This window comes from Musca autumnalis, unplaced genomic scaffold (genome assembly GCF_047663935.1).
Source record: "Musca autumnalis isolate F117 unplaced genomic scaffold, ASM4766393v1 scaffold_2, whole genome shotgun sequence".
Classification (NCBI taxonomy): Eukaryota; Metazoa; Arthropoda; class Insecta; order Diptera; family Muscidae; genus Musca; species Musca autumnalis.
In genome coordinates this window covers 78,996,485-79,024,371 of record NW_027411755.1, presented here as the reverse complement: position 1 = coordinate 79,024,371, position 27,887 = coordinate 78,996,485, and the positions used below count along the sequence as shown (strand labels likewise).

General features: G+C 37.3%; 2 protein-coding genes across 6 annotated transcripts in view; one reads left to right on the top strand and one right to left on the bottom strand.

Annotated features, from left to right (window-relative positions):
- Positions 1-27,887, top strand: part of LOC141394146 (uncharacterized) — a 143,159-nt gene that overhangs the window by 68,794 nt on the left and 46,478 nt on the right. The window lies entirely within an intron of this gene.
- Positions 116-26,349, bottom strand: LOC141394148 (uncharacterized). The gene is made up of 2 exons (XM_073968086.1): positions 25,363-26,349; positions 116-1,441 (listed from the first exon to the last, which is right to left on the bottom strand). Exons 1-2 carry the CDS (start codon positions 26,029-26,031, stop codon positions 1,427-1,429), a joined length of 684 nt encoding a protein of 227 aa, XP_073824187.1. The 5' UTR covers positions 26,032-26,349; the 3' UTR covers positions 116-1,426.

The following is a 27,887-nucleotide window of genomic DNA, read 5'->3' as shown; positions in this document are numbered from 1 at the left end:
CTTGGCAGTTAATGCACTGGATTATTTGTCGACCTTTATCTTTTGTTATAAAGATATTTATATAGTAATATTTCTTTAGGTTATAAGGACTCTCAATGTCTGAATCCTTAGAAACTCTAAGGACCCACTTGTCATGTGATAGATTAACTAGATCTACTATTTTCCATTTTAAACGGTAGCTTATATTCTAGATAATCCTTAACCTCCGCCTGGGGAAAATCTTTAGGAAGCCTATCAATGATAAGCATAAAGGAAAACAACGATCTGGGAGTTTGCATCTGAAATTTATACCCATGCTCTAACAACAAATTTCTAACCTCACTATAAACTGTGAGGCCCCGAACCTTAAAAGAAAATACACGTTGACATAAGTAGGTAATTGAAAACTCACCTGGGCAAAAACGCTTGTTGAGGATCCCCGACATTTCACGGACTCCTGCTGCAGTCTTTTTTAGTGTTTGGTGCCATCACACCAGCAGATTTAGCACCGACAGTTAAGGTATCGGGAACAGTACCCATCTCAACACCAGCAGCATTCTTTGCTTCAGCAGTTTTCTTCGGCTCAGCTACAAAGGGATTTTGTATATTTTTCGACTTCCCACCTTTAGCCACATGTGCTTTCTCTATCCCAGTCGCTGGCATTGCGACGTTATTCACCATATTGATATTTTCGGCCCAATCGGTAGCCCAATCTTCTTTTTGTGGTTGACTCACTGCTTTCTGCCACCGGCCATGAGACAGCAGTACTCGTTTTTTTAGTTACGCCAAATAGACGTTTAGGTGTTTTTTTAGAGGCGGAACACCCCCATGAATGACCACTTTTTTCTCCAGGTTAGCGATGACAGGAGATTTCTCGACCGGCTGCAAAGATAACTTGGGGCAGCTTCTTCCTGGGTCTTTATGACTGATTCAAGCTTAGCCAATAAAGACCGTTTACTTTCTTGAGCTTTAATCAGATTATTTTGCATTTTGACGTATCTTTCTCTTGCGTTGACCATCAGAAATAACCGTCTGAATTTCGATGCTATCATCGAAGTATTGCGCCAATGAGCCTTCATTATAGGCAATACTAGCAGCATCACTCTCCATATCTATGGTATTAACAAGGCTTGCGGATATACCACCAAAAACATTGTTGAAGCCGGCATCGTATTAACACCTTCAATATTATCTGCCATTGTAGTAGATAAACCCGATCTCACTCCCCGTCGCCGTGAAAATCTATTGACACTGACTACGGGTGCTGGCTGGTTTGTTTATTCGCAACAGCGGCGTTTATTGGTTGTTTGTATCAACCACCACTCGTCACAGGGGTTTGTGCACAGCCAGCCAAAAATAATAGTATTTGCTGACTACTATGCGGTTCTCACTCTTTACAGCTAACCACATACAAATCGTCGCTATTCACGAATTCTTTGTTGTGAAGTCAATATGAAAACATCTGGAGGAAAAAGTAAAAGTGTTAAGTGCCAATTAATATTGAAAGAGATATTTTGTTCAAACTAAAATAAAAGTTTGTTATCATTGAGGCTTCGACTGCGTAATCACTGTCGGCAGCTCTGTAGTATGCCGTCGACATGCCTGATATAGGAGATGTGGGGGGCATTTGTCTGAAAACTCAGCAGATATTGCCGCCCAAGCTAAAATGAGTATGGATACAATTCAATTTTGCCAAAGGCCATGTTTATTTGGATAGAGTCTTACATACTAACAGAATGGCTTACTCTACTAACTTAAAAGTAATCCCGTAGCTGCTCCGCTACCTACTGCTTCTTTACATTTATCGATGTGGTCTTGCCACTAGCAGCAATTTAGACAAAGTAAATAAAAATTCGTTACAGTTCATACCCCAAAAAATCCATCAAAAAAGGGCTATATCAAAAAATTATATGTACTTATAAACTAAAAGACTAAACTAAGACTTAAAAACTTAACTACTATTTACAATATATACAAAACAGTTATTGTGCATTATTGTACACGATATTATATAAATTTTGGGAATTGTATCGCCTGTGATAGAAATTAAGCTCTTCATTCACAAACAACAGTCCCTCATTTAGCTGGCACAGTAGTGCACCTGGAGGCAGGTGCCGGCATTCGTTCAATCTGTTAGTGTTAAGGTTACACGACAAGGCGTTTTCAACAACCCCGTTGTCTGGGACTAATAATTTGCCTGTATATTAGAAGTTCAGGGAAAGGTCCTCCTCATTTTCAACAGCCCTTGATAGCTGAACAGCACTGTCTTGGCTCTGGACAGGATGAAGTCTATGTGCCTATTGAAGTTAAATCTCTTGTGAAAAATTACTCCTAGGTACTTCATCCTGTCCTTTACCTCCACAATATGAAGCCCAATTTGGATAACTGGACAGTCCTGAAACTCGGCAGAACGTACTGTGTTTGGCCGGTAAACGTAACAGCCATTTAGCTTGAGTCCCCAAAGGGGACTAACTACAAGTTAGTCATTCAGTTTTGCTTCGGCCTGGTGAGGTAGAGGGCCTGTCTTAGCCACCAACACGTCGTCAGCATATGGCAGTACGAGACCTTCCGGAGGAGGTTGTGGCATGTCGCTAACGTACATATGAGTTATGCAACATGGGCCCAAGCAAGGATCCCTGGGGCACCCCAGCCAAGATGGGTCTACGACTTTAAAGTCGTTACCCAATTTTGACCCTAAATGACCTCTCTGTGAGGAAACTCCTTACTAGCCTACAGGTTTGGTGGTCAAACCCAAATTGCACCATCTTGGCCAGTAACCCGTCATGCCAGACGGTGTCGAAGGTGTTTGAAAAATCTGAGCTGACCGCAATTGTTCCCTGCCTATTGCTCAGCCCCTTAACGACATAGGACGAAAACGCAGTATGTGCATGGTCAGTCGAAAGGCCTGCCCTAAACCCAAATTGGTTGTCCTTAGAACTCGTTTGTCCTCAACGAGTTTCCTTAACCTTTCGAGAATAAAATGTTGGAAGAGCTTGCCAACCGCCGATAGTAAGGATATCGGCCTATAACTGGCGCACTGGTTAGGTGGAGAACCTTTCTTATGGATAATAACCAGCATTGCCTCCTTCCATGCCCTTGGAAAGTACCCTAGGTTCAAACAATAGTTAAAAAAAAACCGCCAAAAAACCAAATATAATTTCACCTGCCTTTTTTAAGGTAGCGTCAGGGATTTTGTGCAAACCACATGATTTACGTGCCGGTCTACGAGCTAGAGCCCCACCAACACACCTGGGTTTTATAAAGCCGCCCTCGTTCCAGCGAGTGGCATCATTGACAACAGCCCCATCTGCAGAGAATGCCCCAGAAAACTCAACCATTGGTGACCGATTGTCGATCCCCTCTATAGCTCGACTAACTGAGCTACGAAAGCAATCGAACTCCCCTGGGATCGGGTAAACCGGACCACCAGAGAGGACGCCGACCGAAGCACCAATAGGCCGAGACACTCCCTGTACATGGTCAGCAAAGCTTTCTGCCTTAGCTCCATCATCTGTGATTATGGATCAATTGTCATTAATTTACTGGTCAATAGGAACTTTTGAAGTGAGCCGCCCTTTTGACTTTACCGTAGGTTTTACCGTCCACACGAATACTCCCAAGATACTTTTGGAGCCTGCCTTGTTCACTGGCGACTTCAATTCGAATATACTGGTAGATTCCACGTTGATAAACAATATGCTAGCGTTAGGGTATATAACATCTGTCCTACTCATTTTTCCTCCACAACTAACACACTTCTTGATCTATTCTTTATCAATAGTACTGCAAATGTCCTTTTATATGATCAGGTTTCTGCGTCATGTTTTTCTAAGCATGACCTCATATTTATTATTTACAACTTCGATACATAAGCACACATGTCAGAGATGTAAGTCAGTCCATGCTTAAACTAAAGTTTGATCTTGAAAGAATATGTAAGTGGGCTAACGCAAATGGCCTTCTTCTGAACCAGAAAAAATATGCATATTGAAAACACTGACATATTGGTGAATAACGAAAACATTGAAATTGTTTCTCAAGCAAAAAACCTGGGTGTAATATTTAACTACACTCTAAGTTGGTCAAACTACATAAGCCAAGCGGTTGGACAAACTTACTTAAAATTACGCGCTTTATGGTTAACGCTGTCGTTTACCCCTTTCGCAATAAGACAACATCTAGCGAAAACCTTTCTTATACCGGGTTTGATATATGGATCGGAACTCTACTGGCTTTTAATACCATCATTCGTTATATGTGTGGTCTGAGAAGAACACAGGGTGTGTCCCAATTTGCATGCTCTTTTTATGGCATTAGTTTCGATTTCTTTCTCCATATGAAAGCTATATACCTACACAAGATTTTTTATAAACAAAAACCGAAATATCTCTTTTAATAGGATAAAATTTGACAGGCCTTATAGAGGAAAAAAATTATACCCCTTAGATGACGTAACAGGTCATCCGAAAGGCATGCCTTCATAGGAACCATACGTCTCTTGAATACCCTAACATATGACTTACAGTGCATCAGCAATGTGTACAGTTTTACGAAAAGGCTTCATTTATATTTTCAGAATAGGGAAATAATGGCATAATATAAGTTTTCACGATTTTCTAAATAATTATTAATTAAAATTTTCAAATTAAAGATATGTATTCATAAAATTATAAATGTTATTCTACTTAAAATTATAATTGTTTTTGTAATTAGGTTAAGTTGGATGTATTTCTTAATAGTTGTAATCCTGCACTGTAACTTATAGTATCTTGATCTTGTTGTGCAGGAATAAATAAATACAAATAAATAAATATATTTTAATTTAATATTCAAAAATGTGATCTAGGTTGCGGATATCTGCTCTAAGGGCTGGGTATCTGTCCGGATCACCTGATCTCCGAAGCGTGCGGCATAGCCTGCGACGCCCGAGTATAAAGCCGCGAATTCTTGTAGGGAGATCCCCAAGAACTTTGTCATTTCTCTCTGTTTCGGCCAGAGATGGTCTGTCTGCAATAATGACGTATCTGACATACATTTCTGACGTATATTACATACGTCAGAAACGTCGTAAACCTAGCCGAAAAACAAGGTTTTTGACAGAGAAACAATCGAGTTTTTTCACCTAACAATTTATGTATTTTTTATAAAAATCAAACTCATTATATTATTTCTTTTGAGATCAGATTTTATTAAAACAAAAACAAAACAAGAAAATTCATTTTAAAATAAAAATATACATTTTATATATATTTTTGTATTAAATACGTTTAAAAAAAAAGGTACAAAATTTTTTCGTACTAGTATACTTCAGGTCATATTATAGCAAATACAAATTATCTTGTACTTTTTCATTTTAATTAGAGTAACAAATTAATTATTTTCATCTTCGCTGGAGTCAGAGGCGTCGGTATAATGAAAGATGTCCTTATTTTCATTAACTTTTAAAGAAAAGTAAACTTCTAACAATTTTTTAGAGCGTTCTATGTCAAGCCGGTTTCTTAAGTCAGTATGGACATGAGACCAATTTGAAAAAATCCCCTCCAGTTGAGCTGTTGAAGCAGGTATCATTAACAGTTTTTGAGCAAATGCCGCTAATGATTTGTGTCTGCTTGTAGCCATATCCCAGAATAATGCAGGCTTAGTAGTTTTTTCTGAGAGCAACGCAAAAAATCCTGTAGCCTTTTTGTACTCAGAAAATGATTGCAGCCCATCTTCGTCAAGATTTTCTAATAAAAAATCTTCCACATTTTCATTTTGTCCCGGATCCAGTTTTAATCCTTTATAAAGTGGATGCAATACATTTGCTGTGAGATTATATTTATTAAAAACATTACTAGTCCTACATCTTTCTGCCGCCACCTTGTATAACTCTGGCTTTGCTGTCTCTAACAATTTTATCCACTCCTCTGTTGCATCTGCTATAGAATATTCCGACTTTTGACAGTTTTTAATAAGTATAGCTATAGGATTCAAGAGTTCCAAAAGCTCATTAACGGATTGAATGAAATCTTCCTTAAATAGTAGTTCACTTATAGACGGTTTGATAAATGGCTTTCCATCGGTGTTAGTCTCTGCAGATATTTGCTTCATTCTGCCAATATTATTTATCAACCAAAAAAGTCCATCACGTTCACTACACCATCTTGTTGAACAAGGCAATTTTGGTTTGGTTCCCCCAAGCAAAAATAACTTCTTTTCGAGATTAACTTTTTTAAACTCGATAATAACACAGTGCTACAGTGAAAATTTGCAGGCGTTCTAATGCATAAATTCGGTTTTGTGGGAGTCCACAGAATACGAAAATACCTTTGGTTGCTTTGGGTCACTTCGGTTTTTCATTTTATAACGGTAAATGTAGTGAAAAATGGGCTTTCTTGAATTTTCAACTTTAAACGGACATTACTTCTTTTTTCCACAACCAATTTGCACACACTGTTTTTCATTATAAAGGGGAGAGTAATGCCTTTCGAACAAGCCATAGATTTTTAAAATTGGTTAACAAATCGCTAATTAATAGTGGTTTAAGTGTGACAAAAACGCATTAAAAAACAGTAAAATGTTTTTCCTTGTGATCCAGGCAGCGTAAATGGTACCTAACAGTACAATTATTCACAGTTAGCATGTGGGAAATTTAGTTGACTTTCCAAAATGGGAAAAACCAACAAAATCCGTTGAAAAATGAATGCGTTATGGCATTTTTTGTGTTGCAACTTTTTGGTTTTTTCTCATATTTTCCTTTATAAAACATTGATACCTTGTGCGTAATTGTTAAGCAGGATAATCACAATTAAAATCATACATGCTAAGATACCCATCTTTTATAAAGGAAAATATGAAAAAAACCAAAAAGTTGAAACACAAAAAATGCCATAATGCATTCATTTTTCAACCGATTTCGTTGGTTTTTCCCGTTTTGGAAAGCCAACTAAATTTCCTACTTGCTAACAGTAAATAATTGTACCGTTAGGTGTCGTTTACGCAGCCTAGGGCACAAGGAAAAATGTTTTACTGTTTTTTAATGCGTTTTTGTCACACTTAAACCACTATTACTTAGCCATTTGTTAACCGATTTTAAAAATCTGTGGCTTGTTCGAAAGGCATTACTTTCCCCTTTATAATGAAAAAAAGTGTGTGCAAATCGGTTGTGGAAAAAAGAAGTAATGTCCGTTTAAATTTGAAAATCCAAGAAAGCCCATTTTTCACTACATTTGCCGTTATAAAATCAAAACCCGAAGTGACCCAAAGAAACCAAAGGTATTTTCGTCTTCTATGGACTCCCACAAAACCGAATTTGTGCATCAGAAATCCTGCAAAAAAATTTTGTCCACTTTTGTATCACAGTGTAATTTTATGGACTTTACCAAGGATTGAGACATTTTCGTGAACTTCCTCCTCCGGTTGACCAAACGTATCATCATTTTGTTGAGAATATAGTCTTGTAGATCGTCTCTGGTTATTTGAAGGCGCACAAAGATAATTTAATTCTCGACTTATTCCGAAATTTCGAATTACATCCTTGGATAGTAAATTACCAGTATGGGCATTACATGTAGTGTGGATCAATCCAACATTTCGTCCCATTGATAACATATTTGAAGCATTGTCTGTCACTACAGCGAAAACTTCTACTTTGTATCGATCTTTGGCTAAACTGATAGCTTTTTTCACTACTTCAACGAGGTTTTCTGACGTTTCCCTAGTATTTGAAAAATCGTAGGACTCCAAAAAAATTCTGTGATCACAGTTGTGCAATAATGCTGCTACATTTTTAGTATTGGAGGCTGAATTTTTCCATCCATCAATGAGCAGTACAGAATATCCACCCTCGTTCAGAAATTTAGAGTTCAATTCAATTTGCTCCTGGTGCACTGCATCCAATAGTGGTCCAGCAAGTCTTTTTCTACTTGGTGGTTTATATGAGGGTTGCATTTGATTGCAAAATTCCTTGAAGTATTTGTTACTTGCTGCAACAAAGGGTACGTTGCAGGCGAAAAAAAATCTTGCGACCCGAATATCCAGTTTAGCTTTATCCGTCTTATTGATTTTACGAAAAAAATCTTTAATTTTTGTTTGAGTGTTTGATGTTGTCGAGCATGATAACTGGAAAGAAATATATGATATATTAACTTTATAAAAAAAACTAGTACGCAATGAACACTTACATCTGGTTGTGACACACCTTCTTCAACTAAATTGGTTTCATTACCTTCGGTATCTTGTTGTAAGGCGCATTTATTCCTAGAAACAAAAAAATTGAGTTATGGAACATTCAATAACACTGTAAAGTGGAAAACTTACCGCTGAGCTTGCATTCTACTCATGGCCGTATTGCGTATAACTTGCTTACACTTTGTACATTGTGCAATTGTTTTTCCTTTTTCGCGTCTTTTTGTGAAACCATACCAAAAGGAATGCAATGGTCGACCACCTGTAGCACCAGAACATTCCCCAAACCCCATTGGTTGTTGCGCATTGCTTGGGTGTTGCAACATTCTTAAGTTTTTATTAAATTCTCTACTGTTGGAAAATATTTGTTCTCCCGCTAAATGTTTATTTGTTTGTTTATTATTCCACCCGCAAAATCTTTGACATCTGTCAAATCAATTAAACAGATGCAACATACGTGAAGTAGTGGTAGTGTTCAGAATGTTTTGTAGATGGCGTGCTATCCAACATATTGTTCAATTTTTTTAGTTATGTTAAAAATTAAATAAAATTAACATCTAGACATTTTTTATGGATTTTATGCATTTAATTACATTATGTTGCTTTTATTTACTATTTTTGTGTATTGTTAATAGTGGGAGCAATTTATAATATATTTTTTTAAGTTTTGCTTATATGCAATTTGTTGTACAACGAAACTAAACCATAAACACTGAGTTTGTAAAAAAATTCGTAATAAAAATATTTTTAACAATTCAAAAATTAAAAAAAATGTCCGGAGACTCTTCAATTACAAAAACAGGCTTGCGCAATTAGTATTACGTGAAAAAGAGGGTCGTAACATACTTTTTTCGAGGTTTATGACGTTTACTACTTTTTTTACGTTTTCTACGGGTATATGACGTTTTCGACGTTTACAACTTTCTGACCGTCGGAAACCTAACAAATTGGCATACAGACCATCTCTGGTTTCGGCACAGAAATAGCATGACGAAATACTTCTCCTAAATTTTCTACGCAAGTGTCAATCTCCTCAGTGGTGACATTCCTATCTGAGGGTAGACGACACTCGTCTAGCCCATGTCTCAGTTGCCGCCTAAATCGTGTAACATTAGAGCGATTGAAGTTCAGGAAAGACTGCACTTCTTGCCTCGCAACATTTCCTATCATGATTTGTATCTGGATCGCCCTACGATTCGATTCATAGTCAAAAGCTGTTAAGACGTTTCCCTCGCCAACCAGTGAAAGTCCTAGTGTACTTAGGAAAATGTCCAGATATGAGCCAGATGCATCATTTGGCCTTGTCGGTGTATTCGATCCTATAACTGGAAAGTCTGGACAGTCAAATAAAAGCCAGCCCAGAACTCTGCCACTAGTATTCCTAGTTGATCCTCCCCACGAATCGTGTTTCGTGTTAAGGTCTGCCCCTATTAAGACTTCCCCAGAATTGTAAAGATTCATGACATTAGTCATGACGTGTACTAAAGGGTTATCCTGCGGACGAAGGTACAAAGAAACGAAGGCTACGGAGGAGCCATCTCGATTGGCAACCGTGGTGCCACCGGCGCACTGCCCATCTCGATAGTGTAGGAATATTTTATATCCCCTAAAGTAAAATTGTGTGAAGGGTTGAGCTTATGCTCAATTCTTCTTCAATTAGAAGTTTTAAAAAGTGTATTCTAGAGTGAGACACTTATGAATTCGCATTAATAAATATTATTTAAAAAGCAACCATGCCGATAGTGTGGCGTCTATGCCTGATTAATTACGAATTTGTTCGAAGATAGGCCCGAATTGCCTAGCTTTTTCGCATTTTTTTTGAAATCCGTACCGAAGTATTGAACAATACTATATGTATTGTCAACACTAACAGACGGTGGAGGGTTGGAGCTAGGGCGCCTCTAGCTGCGTATGAAATGGGTGGTCTAACCCACCCCCGGATGCCGCAACATAAGAATTGCCGGAGCGAAGGTTTGATAGTCGCGACGAGCCCACTTCAGCTTTTGCCTTTGTTTGGGCCTTTTGCTGTGTTTTGAGAGGCAAGATTGCGAGGCGAACCGGGCAATCCCGTGCGCAGGCAGGGTGACCGACCTTCTCACAGTTAATGCAAGATAGTAGTTTAGCTACCTTTTTGAATAATTCTCCCGAAAGGGGAACATTGTACTCAATAAAGGTTTCCTGTCCCTTGGGAGGAACAGTACAATTATCAGAATCGTGATTCTCGAGGCATCTGACGCATCGGAATGGAATTTGGCAGTTTGTCCACACCGTTGGCAGTTAAAACACTGCGTAATTGGACGTCCATGATCCTTACGGATAACAATATTGCAGTCCACAATCATTTTTAGATTATACAAACCTAAGATGTCACAGTTTTTGGTTACTCTGAGAAGCCTGTCTGTATGAAACATTAGTTAAACCAACGACTTTAATATTCAACCCAGATTTCATCCCCAAGGAATCAATTACTTCGGCGTGTGTATAATCATCCGACAATTTCTCAATTATAAGCATATGAGGGTGTAATTCCTTAGGGGTATGGGTGTGGTATTTATATCCACGATCAGTTTAAATTTGTCTAACTAAATGAAAAACGTCAAGACCTTTTGTCTTAACATTTACGACCGATTTCGAACAAGAGTTGTTGAAAACTCACCTGGTTTTAAATGCTGGCTAAGTACACCAAAGATCTCATGGGAACCTGCCTCGTAGACTGTGATCGCTGGCATTGATCAGTTGTTTGGTTTATGGGTAGCTTGCACATTAAGGTTGGAAGCAGCACGTGGATGTTGGTTAATAATTGTCATCCTCAATTGTCTCCATCAGGGGTTGTGGCTGATTAAAGTCCTCATTTGTCTCCATCGTTGATGTTGGTTGACGCTCGGTTTTCTTAACACATACCGTACTTTCTTCATATTACTTTTGACCTCAGTCCACTGCTTTTCGACTTCAGTCACTTTATCACACGCCATACCGGGATTATCGGCGACCCCGGCAGCCAAAACGGAATTCTCACTGGTGGTTGGGGCACTTTCTGCAGTTAAAATGCCATATTTTCTTAAAGCCTCTCTGACAGCGGCCAACTCAACTGCCAAGCTCTCTCGTTACTGCTCTAGTTGAGCGATGGTTGACGCTTGCTGACGAATGGTGACCTCCAGTGTGATGTTCTGGTGGTCAGCATCGCCCATGTTGCAATGGCAGCATTTATGCTTGCCTTCACTAGCGACCGAATAGCCGCCATCACTCGCTGCATCATCAAACACAGCATTGGTCGATGAAGTTAGACCAGCCAATATTTCGTTTGCTGATTTACCACTTTCTGATTTTTTGCCGCCGGCAGGTTTTTTTGCTTTCTGCATTGAAGTATTGTTGGTTTCAATTTCGTCTTCCATTGTGGTATCAACAGAAAAATGGATATTAAAATTTTTGCCGCCGTCAAAATTTTTCGTAGGAGTGTCGATGGGGTTAATAGTACCCACCAACGATGATGTGGTTTTTGATGTTAATTTTGGTGTAGAATATGCAAAATCCGCATTGCTTAATTAGTCGACATCGGCTTAGGAGTGCTAGCGGGGTTGGCTCTGCCCGCCAGTGGGGTTGAATTGGCGTTATGAGTCCTTGTGCAAAACGGCCAATAACACAGAATATGGGGGCTGCTACCTACTATTCGCTTCTCACTGTTCACATTAAACTGCGAGCAATTTTTATGTTTTTACGGAGTTCGGTTTGAACAGTGAAAGTGAACACATCGTGATAGCAGGTAGAAAGTACATTATAAAAAATAAAGTGAAAAAAATTGAAACTGAAAATTCCTATAAGTATACTGGAGTGCAAATAGTCGTCACCCAAGTGCGAACAATTACAATCTCTATTTGAGAAAAGACAAAGTGAAATCGGGCAAGGCAATTTTGCCTCTGTCCCAAAAAACTGCCGCAAAATGGATACCGATGAACTCAGTAGTGATCAATGCAGCTTTGCTGACAAAGGTGTGAGTGAAAATAATGAAAAAAAGAAAGAGTTTGAATATAAAAAAGGCAAGACAATGAAAAGCACTATTAATGAACATGAAAGTGACGACAAAGTAAATCTAAGTGATCGCAATCAAAGAATTATTGATGAACTTATGAAGGAACGCGAAATAATGATAAATAGAATTCTCGAACTGGAAAATGTCATAAGAAGCCAAGGGCAAAAAATTGATGAATTGAGCCAATTGCAGCAACCGAGTTATGAAAATAAAGAAGTGCATAATGACATAACATATGAAACATCGCAACATGAAGCTATCCCAGCACAACAAAAAATTGAAGTACCGCAGCAGCAAACTGAAAAAGTTAGCCAAACTAAGGAAGCAAGAGATGGATTCGCATTGGTGAAATCTAAATCAAGGCGGAAGCAGAGAAGAAATGTCAGCGTCCGAGTGTTGTATAAGGAGAGAATCAAATAGCGATGGATACGTCAGATCAAAAGGAAGAAGAAGTACCCAGCTGCAGCAATAATTCAACAATACAATCTCACCCAAAAAATGAAGTGGAGAAAAAAGGTAAGGCCAGCCCTTCTCCGGTTTTTAAAATATACAACGTAGATGTAAAAGAGTTAACGGAAAAATTAAGAAATTTGCTAGGACATAGCGTTTTTACATATAATAGTTTAAATATAAATTTAGAAACGTTGAAATTAACTAAAAGTGAGGAACATTCAAAAGTCAGAAATTTCTTAAAGTAGAATATTAGTGAATTCTACACATATACCTTAAAGGAAGAAAACCCAATTTCAGTATTAGTAAGAAGATTGACAGGATCATATGATAGAGATGACATTATCAGTTATTATATTATTATAAAGAACTAAAAGTAAAAGTTATAAATTCCATTAAAACAAAAGTAGCACCTGGATTGTACAGCTCACAAGAGATAGCGATGTAAAAGCAGATTCATGTTCCAATGTGGAGTATCAATCGAAGCCTACAAAAGAGAAGACATACTGCAATGCAGGAACTGTCAGAGATTTGGGCATATTGCAGGAGACTGCAATATGGCTTACAGATGTGTAAAATGTGGCAAATCGCATGGGCCCAAAAGCTGTCCAATCCCACCTAAGGACCAATATAATGCTGAGCAGATCAGCACACATCTAGCTACAGGAAAAGTAATCAAGTAAATAGGGCAACCTGTATATTGTGTTAATTGCGAGGTCAGTGACCATGTTGCTAGTTTTAGAAAATGTCCCTTTAGACTAAAATTACTTGATAGGCTTAAGGCAAAAATTAATGAAAAACAATCTCCATCAGTTAATCCCAATATATTTTATTAAATCCCAATATATTTTATGCAAATGTCTCTAGTGCGCCACAGGCAAGATACGGCAGGCGGTCGTGGTGCAGGGACTGCAGTGCTGGTTAGAAATTGGATGGCCGAGGAAATACATGTGGATTTGGGCGAAATTGAAGGGATAGTTGTGGAATTTAAGGGACACTATAACAACTTAATCGTAATATCTTTATATAAAAAGCCAGGTGAAAATATTAGAATGGAAGACCTTATAACCTAGGACCTAGGTAATATAGTAGGAAATAGAGAAGCAATTATAGAAGCTGATTTAAATGCCAAGAACCCTTTATGGGGTTAGTGGTAGGGTACTTATGTTAGTGGTAGGGTACTTAGTGAATGGTTAGACCTGTCACCAAATATGATAATAAGGCAAATAGACGGCCCTTCTAGAAGTGCTTATAATGTACATTCGTACATTGATATATTCATCACCACAGATAATATTGGAATTGCTTCCTCGGACGGAATTAACTGTGTTAAAGCATTGGACTATAATTCAGATCACAAAGCGATATTTTTGGCTGTCCAATCCAGTAGATTGGAAAGGTGTGTACAGGAAGAATTATTTGACTTCAGAACCTTCAATAGCAATGAGTTCAACCAATTTTTGGACCAAAATGAGTACACGCTTTGTCTTCCATTAAGCATATCGGAAATAGGTAGAGAGGCAGATACACTCACTAATATTTGGAGGGAAGATATTATCCACCTAATAAAGCAGAAAAAGAATATTAGGAGACGAAGGTATAGGGTTCTAAATCGGGAAGAATACGACACCTTGGGCTCTATTCTGAAGAGAATGGACAAATTATTAAAGAAAAATTAGATTATTTGAGAATGATTATTATACAAATTTCCTTAATAATATCAAGTGTAATGGGGATATGTTTAGAGAGGTTAAAAGATTTAGCGGTTTCAAAAGAAGGAAAGTCTCAGTTTTAAAAAAACGAGCAGGGCTTGAACATTTCCAATAATAAGGATAAGGCAGATTTAATTGCTGATGAGTACTCTAAAATTCAAGCTAACTTCAATACAGCATCTTCAATGGCTAACAATGGGAATGAAGTGCCATTATATCGTTTTGGGAATGGCGTTTTAGCGGATGGAACATTTACTTCTAATGTAACAGAAATTGTTAAGCTGGTAACGGCAGGAGATTTAGGCAGTGCCATTAAGAATTTAAAAAACAAAAATAGTGGGGAGGATGGCATTCCAAACTTTATGCTGAAGAAAATAAATCCAAGGTTTCTTAAAAAAGTTTCAGTATTGTTCAATCATTGTTTAAATGTTGGATACTTTTCGAAAAGAAGGAAGCACGCCAGGGTAACCCCTGTTCTTAAACCGGGAAAAGAACCCACACATCCCCAAAATTATAATCCAATTTCGCTCCTTTCTAATTTGGGCAAATTGTTAGAAATTAATAATGGATGTAGTTAAGGAACATCTTGATAGTAACAATATTCTACAAAAATTCTAATTTGGCTTTAGAAAAGGGCTATCAACAACACCTGCCTTGGTAGAATTTTCTAACAAAGTAGCTAAGGGTCTGAATAATAGGAGTGCTACAATTGCGGTTAGCCTTGATTTCGAATAAGCCTTTGACACCGTATGGCATGAAGGGCTAATTGGAAAAATGAGGGAAAAATTTTGCAATAGATCGTTTTCAGTTAATATAGAGAACGACCAATAAATGCAGGAGTCCCCCAAGATTCGGTCCTTGGTCCAATTCTATAATAATAATTGTTCCACAAACATCCCAGGCGGGACAGGGGAGACTTCTCTCATATCAATGAGTGCACCCCGATTCATATTAGCTCAATGATATGGGACCTACTGTTTATCGCCGAGTCCGAACGGCGTGTCAAGACACCACTTGTAGAGAAGTTGTACAAGGCTGAAATACTCAGAAAATGTCGCCAACATTACTGAGGGGTATTTTGCCACCGTTGAAAAGTGTTTTGATGTTGACTGGCCGGGGAATCGAACCCACGACCTTTAGCGTGCAAGGCGGGTGTGCATACCATTGCACCTTGGTCCAATTCTACACAACATATACCTAGCGGATATACCCCAGCCAGAAGAAGGTCAGCTTATAATAACATTTGCTGATGACATTTTAATAGCGGCCATCCACCCTAGAGCCAAGAAAGCAAACAAGTTAATTAATAAATACTTGCAGGTGCTGAGCGTTTATTTCAGGCAATGGAAACTAGGATTTAATCCAAGCATGTGTAAATCAATAATTATTAAGGGTAAAAAGAAGAGATTATTTGCAAATGGAAATACAGTAGTTTTGACTTAGCAGCCAAGCAAGTTTTGCACGCATTTTGTGGCAGCAAAGCGATAAATTGTAATATTTAACCTAACCTTTCATGGCCACCGAAAACGTTTGAAAGGAAGGATGAAACAAAATATAATTCTTTGTAATTTACTTACTTTGTACGCTAAATGCGAATTTATACATGTAACAGAAAGTGATGTAAACTTTAGTTGTGTTGTTGCAACAATCTGCTGAGATAAATTAATCAAACCGACCATTTTTCAAACACTTATAATTCTTGTTCTAATAAAAGAGTTACACAAGAGATCTAGAATGAGGTCCCATGACTAAAAGCTTGTTTAATTTTTCCACAATATAACAATGTGTTTAACGAATAATGTTTAAAATCGCTATGTAAACATTGCCTTGTTTTTGCGAAAATATAATTAAGGAAAGCTGGGTTCCTGTGTTTCATCCAAAAAAATGTATGTCTGTATTTGGCAACTGTCGTAAGACTTGCCGTTAGTTTTTATTCCATTGGTTGGTAAATACAAAATTCTGTGTGAAAAAATTGTAATCTTACCAAATATTACTGGTAATTAAGTACAATTCGCACTTAGAGGATTGGCAGTTAAAAGTGTAACTTGCACTGAAAATTTGGAAAATGCTAACATATTAATTTTTTTGCAGAAAAATCAAATTCGCACTAAACCGATTGGCAGCAAAATCACCACTACTGTATATGCCTTTCATTCATATAAATGGTCAACGAATTGAAAATTGTAGTGAGTTAAAGTATTTGCGGTGATTCTTGATAAAAGTTTCAGCTTTATGAAGCATGTAGACTACGTCCTAAGGAAGTCAAAAAATAGTTTTCATAACATTTGCAGGGATTTGCAAAGAAAAAATGGCCTTAGCACTGCTGTAAAAATGTGCCTGTATAAGCAGCTCATAAGGCCAGTTTTGTGGTTTGGCATAACGTCAAGACAGATGGAGAAAATACGCATCTTTGAGAGGAGAATGTTGCGATATTGTTTAAATATGCGTACCAAGCGAATACCTGATGGTGCCTTCTTGTCGCGAGCTGTATAATTCCAGTAAGCTAATGAGAATTGATAAATATAGGACTAAAACAGCCTTAAAGGCAATTGAAGGATGCTCCAATCATAGTAATGACTTAGTGCAAAATGGCTTTGTTAATAAAGAAGAAGAATTTCAAAGCTTCCTGCAAATGATGGTCATCTCTCTCCTATGTGCCTATTAAATCTCAATAATAACATGTTATTTGATAACGATGATAAATATTATTTTATTGTAGAACATACGGCAGCTTTAATATGGAAGACACTGTATATAATACAGAAAAATATTTTTAACTGTCTGTTATTCACTCTGTACATAGTGTAAATAGTAGTATTAGTTTTTGTTACATGAATTCTGCTTTTTTTGTAGAGTTAAGTTATAGAGTTAAGAATGAGAGAGAAGAGTTTAAATGCATAAGAAGCTTTTTCCCGTTTCGTGCTAAAATAACTAATAATTGTTTGACCTAGTCAAAACTATTTTAAGTGATAGAGGGGCTGGCCTACGCGAAACCATATGAATCTAATAGATGTATTTCCAGAAAAATATTTATTCTGTTAGGACTAGTTATATAATAATAGAATTTAAGACTTATGTAGACAAATGAATTTTTGGAAATAAGGATAAAGAAAATTTAAGGTTTTTCGCTTATGCGTCGGAGATAAAATTTTGTTCCAAACTTGAAATTTGAAAAATATTCGATCAGCACTTGGTGTTTTTACCACGACCAGTCACTTTTCACTTTTTTAAATCACTTATCACTTCACGAAAGCAAAAGAACGAATATTTTGTAAAAAAATCGCGCGTTTTTTTTTAAATATTTTCAGTTTTACTAAATACAAAACTTTTCTTAAAAAATAGCAAATACTTTTACAAAACTGAAAAACGCCGCAGTCAAAATATTTTTGAAAAAAATTGCGCGTTTTTTTACAACCATACTTTCACAGTTGACCTTTTGCAGCTGGGAGACGCGATTTTTTTTACAAAAATAGGTTTGCTATTTAAAAACATACAGAGTTTTTGTAAAAAATGCAATCACATAAAAATTTCCCGATTTAATTTTTTTCAATTTAAATAATTAATATACTCTATATACAAAACAAGTGAGAAAAGGCTATAGTCGGTACGGGGCCGACTATGTGATACCCTACACCACTACCTCTGTGAATAATCTTTTCACTTGAAAACATTTCTTTTATGGAGATGCGAAAGTTTTCACCTATCTGGCTTTTATACCAAATGACTAAAGGCGAACTGAACCAAAATAATTAATATTTAATTTTATATTTGACTACTGTCGACATCACCAACATCAATAGGCTTCTATCTCTGTGAGAAAATTTCGTGATGATCCGATCAAAATTCCGACCTGTAGTGTGATTGCAGAAAAAGTGGAAAAAAGGGATGCATTAACGACTATTGCGATACATATCTCTATTATTTGACTACCTACGCCAACCTACTTTGCATAATTTCAAAGATGGGATTTTCTACTTTCAGGCTTTGCTTTTAGAAGGTCCCCACCCAAAGGTGTGATATCCGTCATTATTATTAAAATCGCAAAAATTAGAATTTGGGTTTTATTAGCGACTATTGCGATATCTTCGTTGTTAGACCACCTACGACAACCTACGTTACATTGTTGTAAAGGTGATATTTTATACTTTCATTGCCAGGTTTTGCTTTTTGTAGACCCCTTATTGACGCTGAGATATTTGCTTTGGAATAAAATGTTGACTTTTTCTCCAAATAAGTTTTTGCTCATTCCGACCCCAAAATATTATCCGACCAGCATCAAAATCAATAGGCTTCTTCCTCTGTGAGACCCACATTAACCCTCGAAATTTTGTGACGATCCGATCAAAATTGCGCCCAGTAGCGTGATTTCCAAAAAAATTAAAAAATGGGATATATTATCGAATATTGCGATATCTCCGTTATTTGGTTACCTACGCCGACCTAGCATCATTGTAAAGATAGGATCTACTACTTTCATAGTAAGGCTTTGCTTTTGGAAAGTCCCCAGCTAAAGCTGTGATATTCGTCATTATAACTAAAATCGCAAAAATGAAAATTTGGGTTTAAAAAAAATGAAAAAATGGGATGAATTACCGACTATTATGATATCTCCACTATTTGGTCACCTACGCCGACCTAGTGTGCATCATTGTAAAGGTGGAATCTTCTACTTTCATAGCCAGGCTTTGCTTTTGGAAAGTCCCCAGCCAAAACTGTGATGTTCGTCATTATAACTAAAATCGCAAACATGAAAATTTGGGTTTTATTTGCGACTATTGTGATATCTTCGTTGTTCGATCACCCACGAGAACCTACTTTACATCGTTAGAAAGGTGATATTTTATACTTTCATTGTCAGGTTTTGCTTTTGGTATACCCCATATAGAAGCTGAGATATTCGCTTTGAAAAAAAAACGTTGTCTTTTTATCCACATAAGTTTTTTTTTCGTGACGATCCGATCAAAATTGCGACCTGTAGCGTGATTACAAGGTTTAGATGGACAGACAGACGGACGGAATGACGGACGGACACACAATGCCAGATCGACTCAGCTCGTCGAGACATTCATTTTGATATATATAAGTATGGGTCTACGACCATTATTTCGATGCGTTACAAACTTTTTGGCCAAAACCAACTTATAATACTCTCTCCACACAGTGGTGTAGGGTATAATGACGCAACGACAAGGCATCGTACAATTCTTTAAAACATGACCAAAACGTTGGCAGTTAAAGCACTGGATTATTTGCCGACCTTTATGTTTCGTTATAAAGATATTTATATGGTAATATTTCTTTAGGTTATATGTAAGTACTCTCAATGTCTGAATCTTTAGAAACTCTAAGGACCCACTTGTCATGTGATACATTAACTATACCTACTATTTTCCACTTAAAACGGCAGCTTATTTTCTAGATAATCATTAGCCTGAGGAAAATCTTTAGGAAGCCTATTAATGATAACCATAAAGGGCAACAATGATCTGGGAGTTTGCGTCTGAAATTTATACCCACGCTCTAACAACAAATTTCTAACCCCACAATAACTTGTTAGGCCCGAACCTTAAGGGACAATACACGTTGACCTAAGTCGGTAATTGAAAACTCACCTGGGCGAAAAAACTTGTTGAGGATACCCGACATTTCACGGACTCCTATATTATAAAGGTAAAAGCAGGCATGGATTTGCCGGCTGCAATCTTTTTAGTGTTTGGTGCCATCACACCTGCAGATTGAGCACCGACAGTTGAGGTCTCAGGAACTGTACCCATCTCAACACCAGCAGCATTCTTTGCTTCAGCAATCTTTGTCGACTCAGCTACAAAGGGATTTTGTATATTTTTCGACTTCGCACCTTTAGCCACATTTGGTTTCTCTATCCCACGCGACGTTATTCACCACCATACTGATATTTTCGGCTACACCGGCAGCCCAATCTTCTTTTTGCGGTTGACTCACTGCTTGCCGTCACTGGCAATCTGACAGCAGAACTCGCCAAACAAAGTTTTGCCATAGTGTTTCGGCAGCGGCTGCCAACCCAGCATCAAACCTACTGTTCTATGCAGGTTTTATTGCTGCTACAACAACAACAAAGTTTTATGTGTTTTTTTTAGAGGCGGAACACCCTTATGAATGACCACTTTTTTTCCGCCGGTTAGCGATGACAGGAGATTTCTCGACCGGCTGCCAAAGACAGCTTTGGGTAACTTCTTCCTGTGCCTTTATGACTGATTCAAGCTTAGCCAATAAAGACCGATTATTTCCTTGCGCTTTTTTCAGATCCTTTTGCAGTTGAAAAACCAAACATTCCAACGGCATTATCTTATTGTCTGATTTACGTCTCTTTCTTTTGCGTTGACCATCAGAAATAACAGTCTGAATGCCGCTGCTATCTTCGGAGTATTGCGCCAATCACTAGCCATATCTATGGTATTAACACCGCTTGCGGATATACCACCAAAAACATTGTTGAAGCCGGCATCGTGTTAACATCTTCAATTTTATCTGCCATTGTAGCAGATAAACCCGATCTCACTTCCTCGTCGCCGTCAAAATCCATTGACACTGACTACGGGGGGCTGGCGGGTTTGTTTATTTCCACCAGCGGCATTTATTTTTTGTTTTTATCTTTGTTCCTTTATTTTTTTAAAGGTAATAATGGAAAAAGAGAAGAGTGTCAAAATTGCTCTCATATGAACATTTTTACCAGAAAAGTAAAAGAACGAAAGGCATGTGCGCTCTCTCCTCTCTTACTCTCTCTTAAAAATTGCTGCCAGTTTTACCACTTTTTGGGGTTAAGGAACGCTTTGCAGGTTAAAAATGGTAACAAATAGTAACCTTAGGTAAGTAAAGGAACACAGCTGTATTAAACACCACTCGTCACAGGGGTTTGTGCACAGACAGCCAAAAATAATAGTATTTGGTGAGTACTATGCGGTTCTCACTCTTTAAGCTAACCGCATACAAATCATCACTATTCACTACTTCTGTGTAGAGTTGTACAATCTAGTTCATTTAAAAGATTTAGTTAAATAGTTCAGCTCTTTTAACTGAACTAGTTCAGTAACCTAGTTCATAGTTCAATATCCAGTTCAATCATTCGGATCCACTACCTTGATCCAAAAATAAACAAACACATCACATTACGAGGGCATCAGATAACACTGACGACGACGTCACTTTATGCATTTGTAAACGACATGTTGAACTAGATTGTGAATCGTTCGTTCGTTGATCGGTCTTCGTGGATCTTTCGGTTGGCGCTCAGTGAACTATTGAACTATAATGAACTATATTGACTGATCTAGTTCATACGCTCTTTTCGATGAATCGTTCAATTGAACTAGTTCGTTCATGAACTATACAACTCTACTTCTGTGTTGTGAAGTCAAAATGAAAATATCTAGCAGACATTACCGCCCAAGCTAAAAGGAGTATGTATACATTTATTAAAAACATCGACGAAAATAGCGACTGTTCTACTAACGTTAAAAAAGAAAAACGGAGCAGAAGCAAACGAAAACATAAATCCGACGATGATTCGACATACTAAACTCTAAAGATGGTGGCTATAATTACGGGCAATACACCCGAAGTAGGCTCTTTTAAAAAGCTAAAATACATTATAAATTCAAAAGAAAAAATTCAAAAATATAGAAAAATAGACTTATCCAGTGTCGAAACTGCCAGAATTTCGGACACATAGGCACCAATTGCAAGATGCGTCATGTGCCCTGGCGGCCATGAAAAAGAACAGTTTTCCATAACAAACAAAAAAGGACTAAATGTTGAAGTTGAAACTTTTGAAGACCCAAACACAGGGGAAATTATAGAAACGGTCGGTTTACCTGTATACTGCACCAAGTGTGAAACATATGGTCACGTAACAAGTTCTAAAGAATGCCTTATGGAAGCTAACGAACGTAGGAAAAATTCGAACGTAGGAAATTATTGTATAACAACACGCCAAAAAAGCGTAATGTTACTAACAGAGTAGCACCACAAACCCTGGCGCCACCAGGCTCTTTTGCTTTTACAACAAAAATAGGTACAAACAAAGCCCCAAACACTACCCAGCAAAAGTGTAAATCTGAAGAATTTATGAACATTTTCAACGCCGACTGCGAGTTTTCCTCTAAATGACTAATAAATAGGCATCGGATTTTTGCATATTTTTGAAAATTATAATGCAAATATTTCGTTTATTAAACAATAGAAACTGTAGCTTTGTACGTATTATTGATTATTTTCAATATGACATCGAATTTCTGTCATTGAAACGATATAACACTGTATAATAACTTAGTTACAATTGGTTGAAATTTCAAAAATATACAAAAATCCGATGTCTACTAATAAAAAATAATTTTGATTAATGTAAATTCTTTAGTTTCCAAAACTAAAAGGCACTACTTTTGGTCTGTTCCAGAACTGCAAGAATCTTCTAACTTTTACTATTTTTTCCGATAACATAAAGGAAAAAATGTTATCGTAGTAAAAAATAGTAGCTTCTTGCAGGTTCTGGAACAGAGCATTTGTCACATGTTATAAGAAAATAAGTGCTCATGTTGACGTGTATAGAAATTTAAAAACGGATGATTAGAGAAATATCTCTTTATCACCTTTTTGCCAGTGTGGCTCTAGATGATTAATAAAAAAAATTTTTGATTAATGTAAATTCTTAAGTTTCCAAAACTAAGAGACACTACTTAGAAATTTTCGTTGAAAAACCTAACCTAAAAAAATATTACGATATAATTATCTTTATAACAAAAGATAAAGGTCGGGAAATAATCCAGTGCTTTAGCTGTCAAGGTTTTGGTCATGTTTTAAAGAATTGCACGATGCCTTTTCGTTGCTTCATTACGTATATAGAGTATATTAATTATTTAAATTGAAAAAAAAATAATTCGGGAAAATTTTATGTGTTAGCATTTTTTTACAAAAAAACTGTATTTTGAAATAGCAAAAATATTTTTGTAAAAAATATCGCGCGATTTTTTTCAAAAATATTTTCAAGGCTTTACTAAATACAAAGCTTTTCTAAAAAATTGCAAATAGTTTTATTAAACCGAAAAACTTTGTACTTTTTTAAATTGTGAAAATATTTCTGTAAAAGATCGCGCGATGTTTTCAAAAATATTTTCTCCTGTGAAACGTTTCTCTTTTATAAAAGTACTTGCAATTTCATATAGAGAAACTTTGTACTTAGGAAAACTGTGAAAATATTTTTGTAAAAAATCGAGCTATTTTTTAAAAAAATATTTTTGCCTGCGGCCCTTTTAATTTTAATAAAAGTATTCGAAATATTTTAGAAAAACTTTGTATTTAGGCAAACTGTGAAAATAGTTTTGTAAAAAATCGTGCGATTTTTTCAAAAATATGTTCGCATGCCGCGCTTTTCGTTTTAATAAAAGTACTTGCATTTTTTTAGAAAAACTTTTTATTTAGTAAAACAGTGAAAATATTTTTGTAAAAAAATCGCGCGATTTTTTCAAAAAATTTTCGCCTACGGCGCTTTTTGTTTTTATAACATTATTTGCAAATATTTACAAAAACTTTGTATTCTCTAAAATTTTTTAATGTATATTTTGTCCTGCTACTCTCCAAATCAATTCAAACAGAATTAGAAAGGAGAGTAGGAGAGTAGGAGTGGTTTCAATATGTTAAAATTATAAAAAAAAGTATAGCCATCAATTAGTTAGTTATTACAAACTATTGCATTAAGATCTTTAAAAATCGTTTTTGCAAATACACCCCAAACTTGTTGCTTCATTAACATCCATTTAAGTGAATACATATTTTGGGGCATAAATGGATAGTTTGGGGCCTAATTGTATTTGCGGTGTTTGGGGTGACATTGTATTTGCGACATGCACTCCAATTTCAAAAATGCATTTTGGCCCAAATGACATTTTGAGGCATAAATGTAATATTTTTTGGGGCCAAATTTCCTATTTTGGGGCAATTTTTCAAATTGAAAAAAAAAAAACAACACCCACAAAATTGGGATCCATTTTCATTTCCGTTTGGGGTGTTATTTCAAAGGGCCTTATTTCTGTACGCCAATTTGAAAGCTAAACACCCTGTTTTGGGCGGAACTATCACGAACTCAAGTGGCATAGGTTTAAAAGATTGGATTGATAACAATCCAAAAGCATATATATTAAACCTACAGAGGGTCCAAAAGACCCAGTTTATTGACATTTTTATGTCAACGGTAGGGCTTTGGCCACCTGACAGACTTAATGTATTAGATTTTGAGTCAGATCACATGACTATAATGACATATATTTCGGCTAATATAGAAAGGCAGCAACCTAAAGACTTTAACTCCATCAGAATAAATGTGCTTAATAACACCCTCGCTGAGGAGTTAAGAGATAATATTCCACCAATTGATCGAAATTTATCGCCAATTGAAATAGATTTACAATAGACATATAGCAATGGACTCTTCTATTAAAAAGATCGAAGCGACAAGCAATAGCTTAGCCAAACTAACACAAGACTTATTGGACGTAAATCAGAAAAAAATATTAACCGTATTATTCAACAAAGAATAACAAACTTTGAAGAACAAGAGCTTCTTAATATGCTTCAAAAGATAAAACCCGGAAATAATATGATTAGGAAAGTGAAAAGCATATGTGGGCAATTATGAATAGTAATTATATTATGGATGATAACAATAGTATAGTATTGAATAAAGAAAAAGCGAAGGTTTTGACAAAAACGTTCGCAGACACCCAACACCGCAGGTTCTAAACGCAGATACTTACTCTGGTGATTCACATAATCATATGGTTCAGTTTGGTTAAACGCGTTTGCGAATGGCAACAACATAGGTCCGCCTAGAAGACTCCCAATACCGGAGAAGAAATTGGAAGCAAATTAGGGTCCATGAATAACAACAAACCCAGCGGGGATGATTCCAAATTTCGATCTTAATGCAATAGTTTGTAATTAGTTCTACCATTTGCTTAACATTATTATTGTAAGTTGTAATGACAGGAACTGACTTACCGATGTTTTTGACGAGGCACCCTTAACAGGTGATGATGTACATTCCGTCGTATCCCTCTGCTTGGCTGAATTCACTGGTTCGTTGACGACTGTGATTCGAATTTTCCTCTTCGGCTTCTTTTTGGCTGACTTTGTAGTCACAGAATCCACACTATCTTCCTTGGCATTGGAATTCCCAGCCGGATTCGGTGATGTAGCTGCATCTTTTTTTTCACGTCTATGTGGTGGCTTCGAATCTGGCGAAGGTTTGGCACTCTGTACGTTGATTGGAGGCACAAGTGGTGTTTTCAGGTTCTTCTTGCTTGGTTCACCGCAAGCGGGGTCCACTTTCTTGATTTCTTCGGCAGCCATTACTGGTGAAGTGGCGGTAAGGACACCAGTCTTGGCTTTCTTCTCATAGCGTTCTATTATGCGGTTGTAGCTCAACTCCCGACCATGAACGGTCCGCAGTTGATTTGATACTTCATCCTGCCTATCCGACACGGCTTGTTTATCTCTTTTGAGACTTTTTATTTCTCTTTCCAGCTTTGCAATAATTGATTGAAAAGTTACATCCGTTGAATCGTCTCCAATACTGCCTCGCCTTTTCTTTCCTCGTCTATTTTTAAGAACGACTTCGGAAAAAAACATCGGCCGTGAAATTGCTGTCGGAGTTATCAAGGCTTCCATTCATATTCACACTTTCACTGTGTTGCGTTTCCATCGTTGTCACAATTTCACTTCGCACTGATAATGTTTTGTCCGAAATTACTAATTTCGCGGACAACTTCATGTTTTTGTTTGGTATTCCCGTCATCTGTTCAACTCGTTGACGGGAAATGTTTTTGTACCTGGCAGCTAAAACTGACCAGTTTAATAGTTCACAATTACACACACTTGAATCTGAGAATTACCCAACACGTGTGCAATTGCACTTAACACTTTTTTACTTTTACCCGCGAACACGATTTTAAGATGTTCGTCGCTCAGAGGTTCACTTCGTTCTCCTTGGTTCGTTCGCGTAAAAACTGAAAAATTGTATGCAGTTAAGAGAGAAGCATATGGAAGACAGCAACCCCTTTATTGTTGGTTATTGGCTTTTCACATAAGGACTAATAGCGTGAGTTGGTTGTTTCAGTCAAACCAACCTTGCTGGCGGGTAGACCCAACCCCGCCAGCACTCCTCAGCCGATGCCAAATGTTAACGGCGTCAAAAATGTAAATAAGACGATATTTGCTAATTCTAGAAAAAATCAACAACTAACAACACAACATAGTTGGTGGTACAATTAAGCCCATCGACACTACTGAGCCAGTGCCGAATAATTTTGACGACGTACATTTTTCAATTAAGATTTCTGGAAAATCTACAGGAAAATCGCTACAACATCGTTGGCGAGTATATTGCAAGCCGTGGGCACTCCTGTGTTAGCACTTTAGTGCGAACAATTTTGAAACGAAATAAGAAAATTTCATTGTTCTTTACTAATACAACTATGGCAGATAATAATGGACAATTGAAGACCCATATGCCGATGGATGATTCTGCCGGCTTCACAACCGTAACCAGCCGTAAATCAGGCAAAAACAAACTGGCTGATTTCCCAAAAATGACTGATGTTGCATCGGAGGATGTAACCAGCGATGGCGGCATGTCTGTCGCATGTGATGACCTACGAAAACCATGCAAGAAAAGTTCGCATGGTGACGTTGGTGATTCGTCGCACAAAGGCATGGAATTAGAAGCCACTGTACGACAACAAGCGGCGAGCACAAAAAAGAGAGCAGCAAAACGCTGTCAAAGAGGCTTTAAGACAACATGACAGTTTGAATATCCAAAATGCCCCTATCACCAGTAATGATATGGCTGCCGAGGAAGCCGAAAACCTCGGTATGGCGGATGAAGAAGAAGGCGTCGCAAAGCCAGCGACTGATATAGGAGGTAAGGAAGATGCTATATGTACTCCACCAAAAATTCGGTATGTCCGGAAACCATCCACCGACACGAAGAGTAGTCATGCATCTCAGATGGCACTAATGCAACATCCCAGAAGGAGGCTGTTCCAAAAAAATGCAAGCAAATCATCACCGCAGATGGCTGATATACCCGAAAAAAAAGCTGCTTCTGTATCTAATTCACATGCTACTAATAGTTATCATATCTGATCGCAGGACTATGCCTAATATAACTGTATATGGGGTGTTAAAGATGTCAGCCGTCTTAAACCAACATTTTGCACAGGTGAGTTTTTGACTTCCCTAGTCCGTCAGTCTGTTGTGTCTGTGGAAGCTTTTAGTCTCAAGACATTTGAAGCTGTCAAGAAGATCTTGGCAGACCGTGGTACAAATTTCACACCCACACCTCATTGTTCATTGCACCCCGATTGCTTTTAGGGAATGTTAAAGGTGTGAACGCATACCTTTAGAGACAGGGTCTATAGAGTCCTGTGTGGTGAGGGTATGGAGGGATGATGACTCAACTGTAGCCTTCGTCTCTCTTTTTCTTCCTGAATCTATACATTAACGGGGAGGTTCTCAGTGGAGCT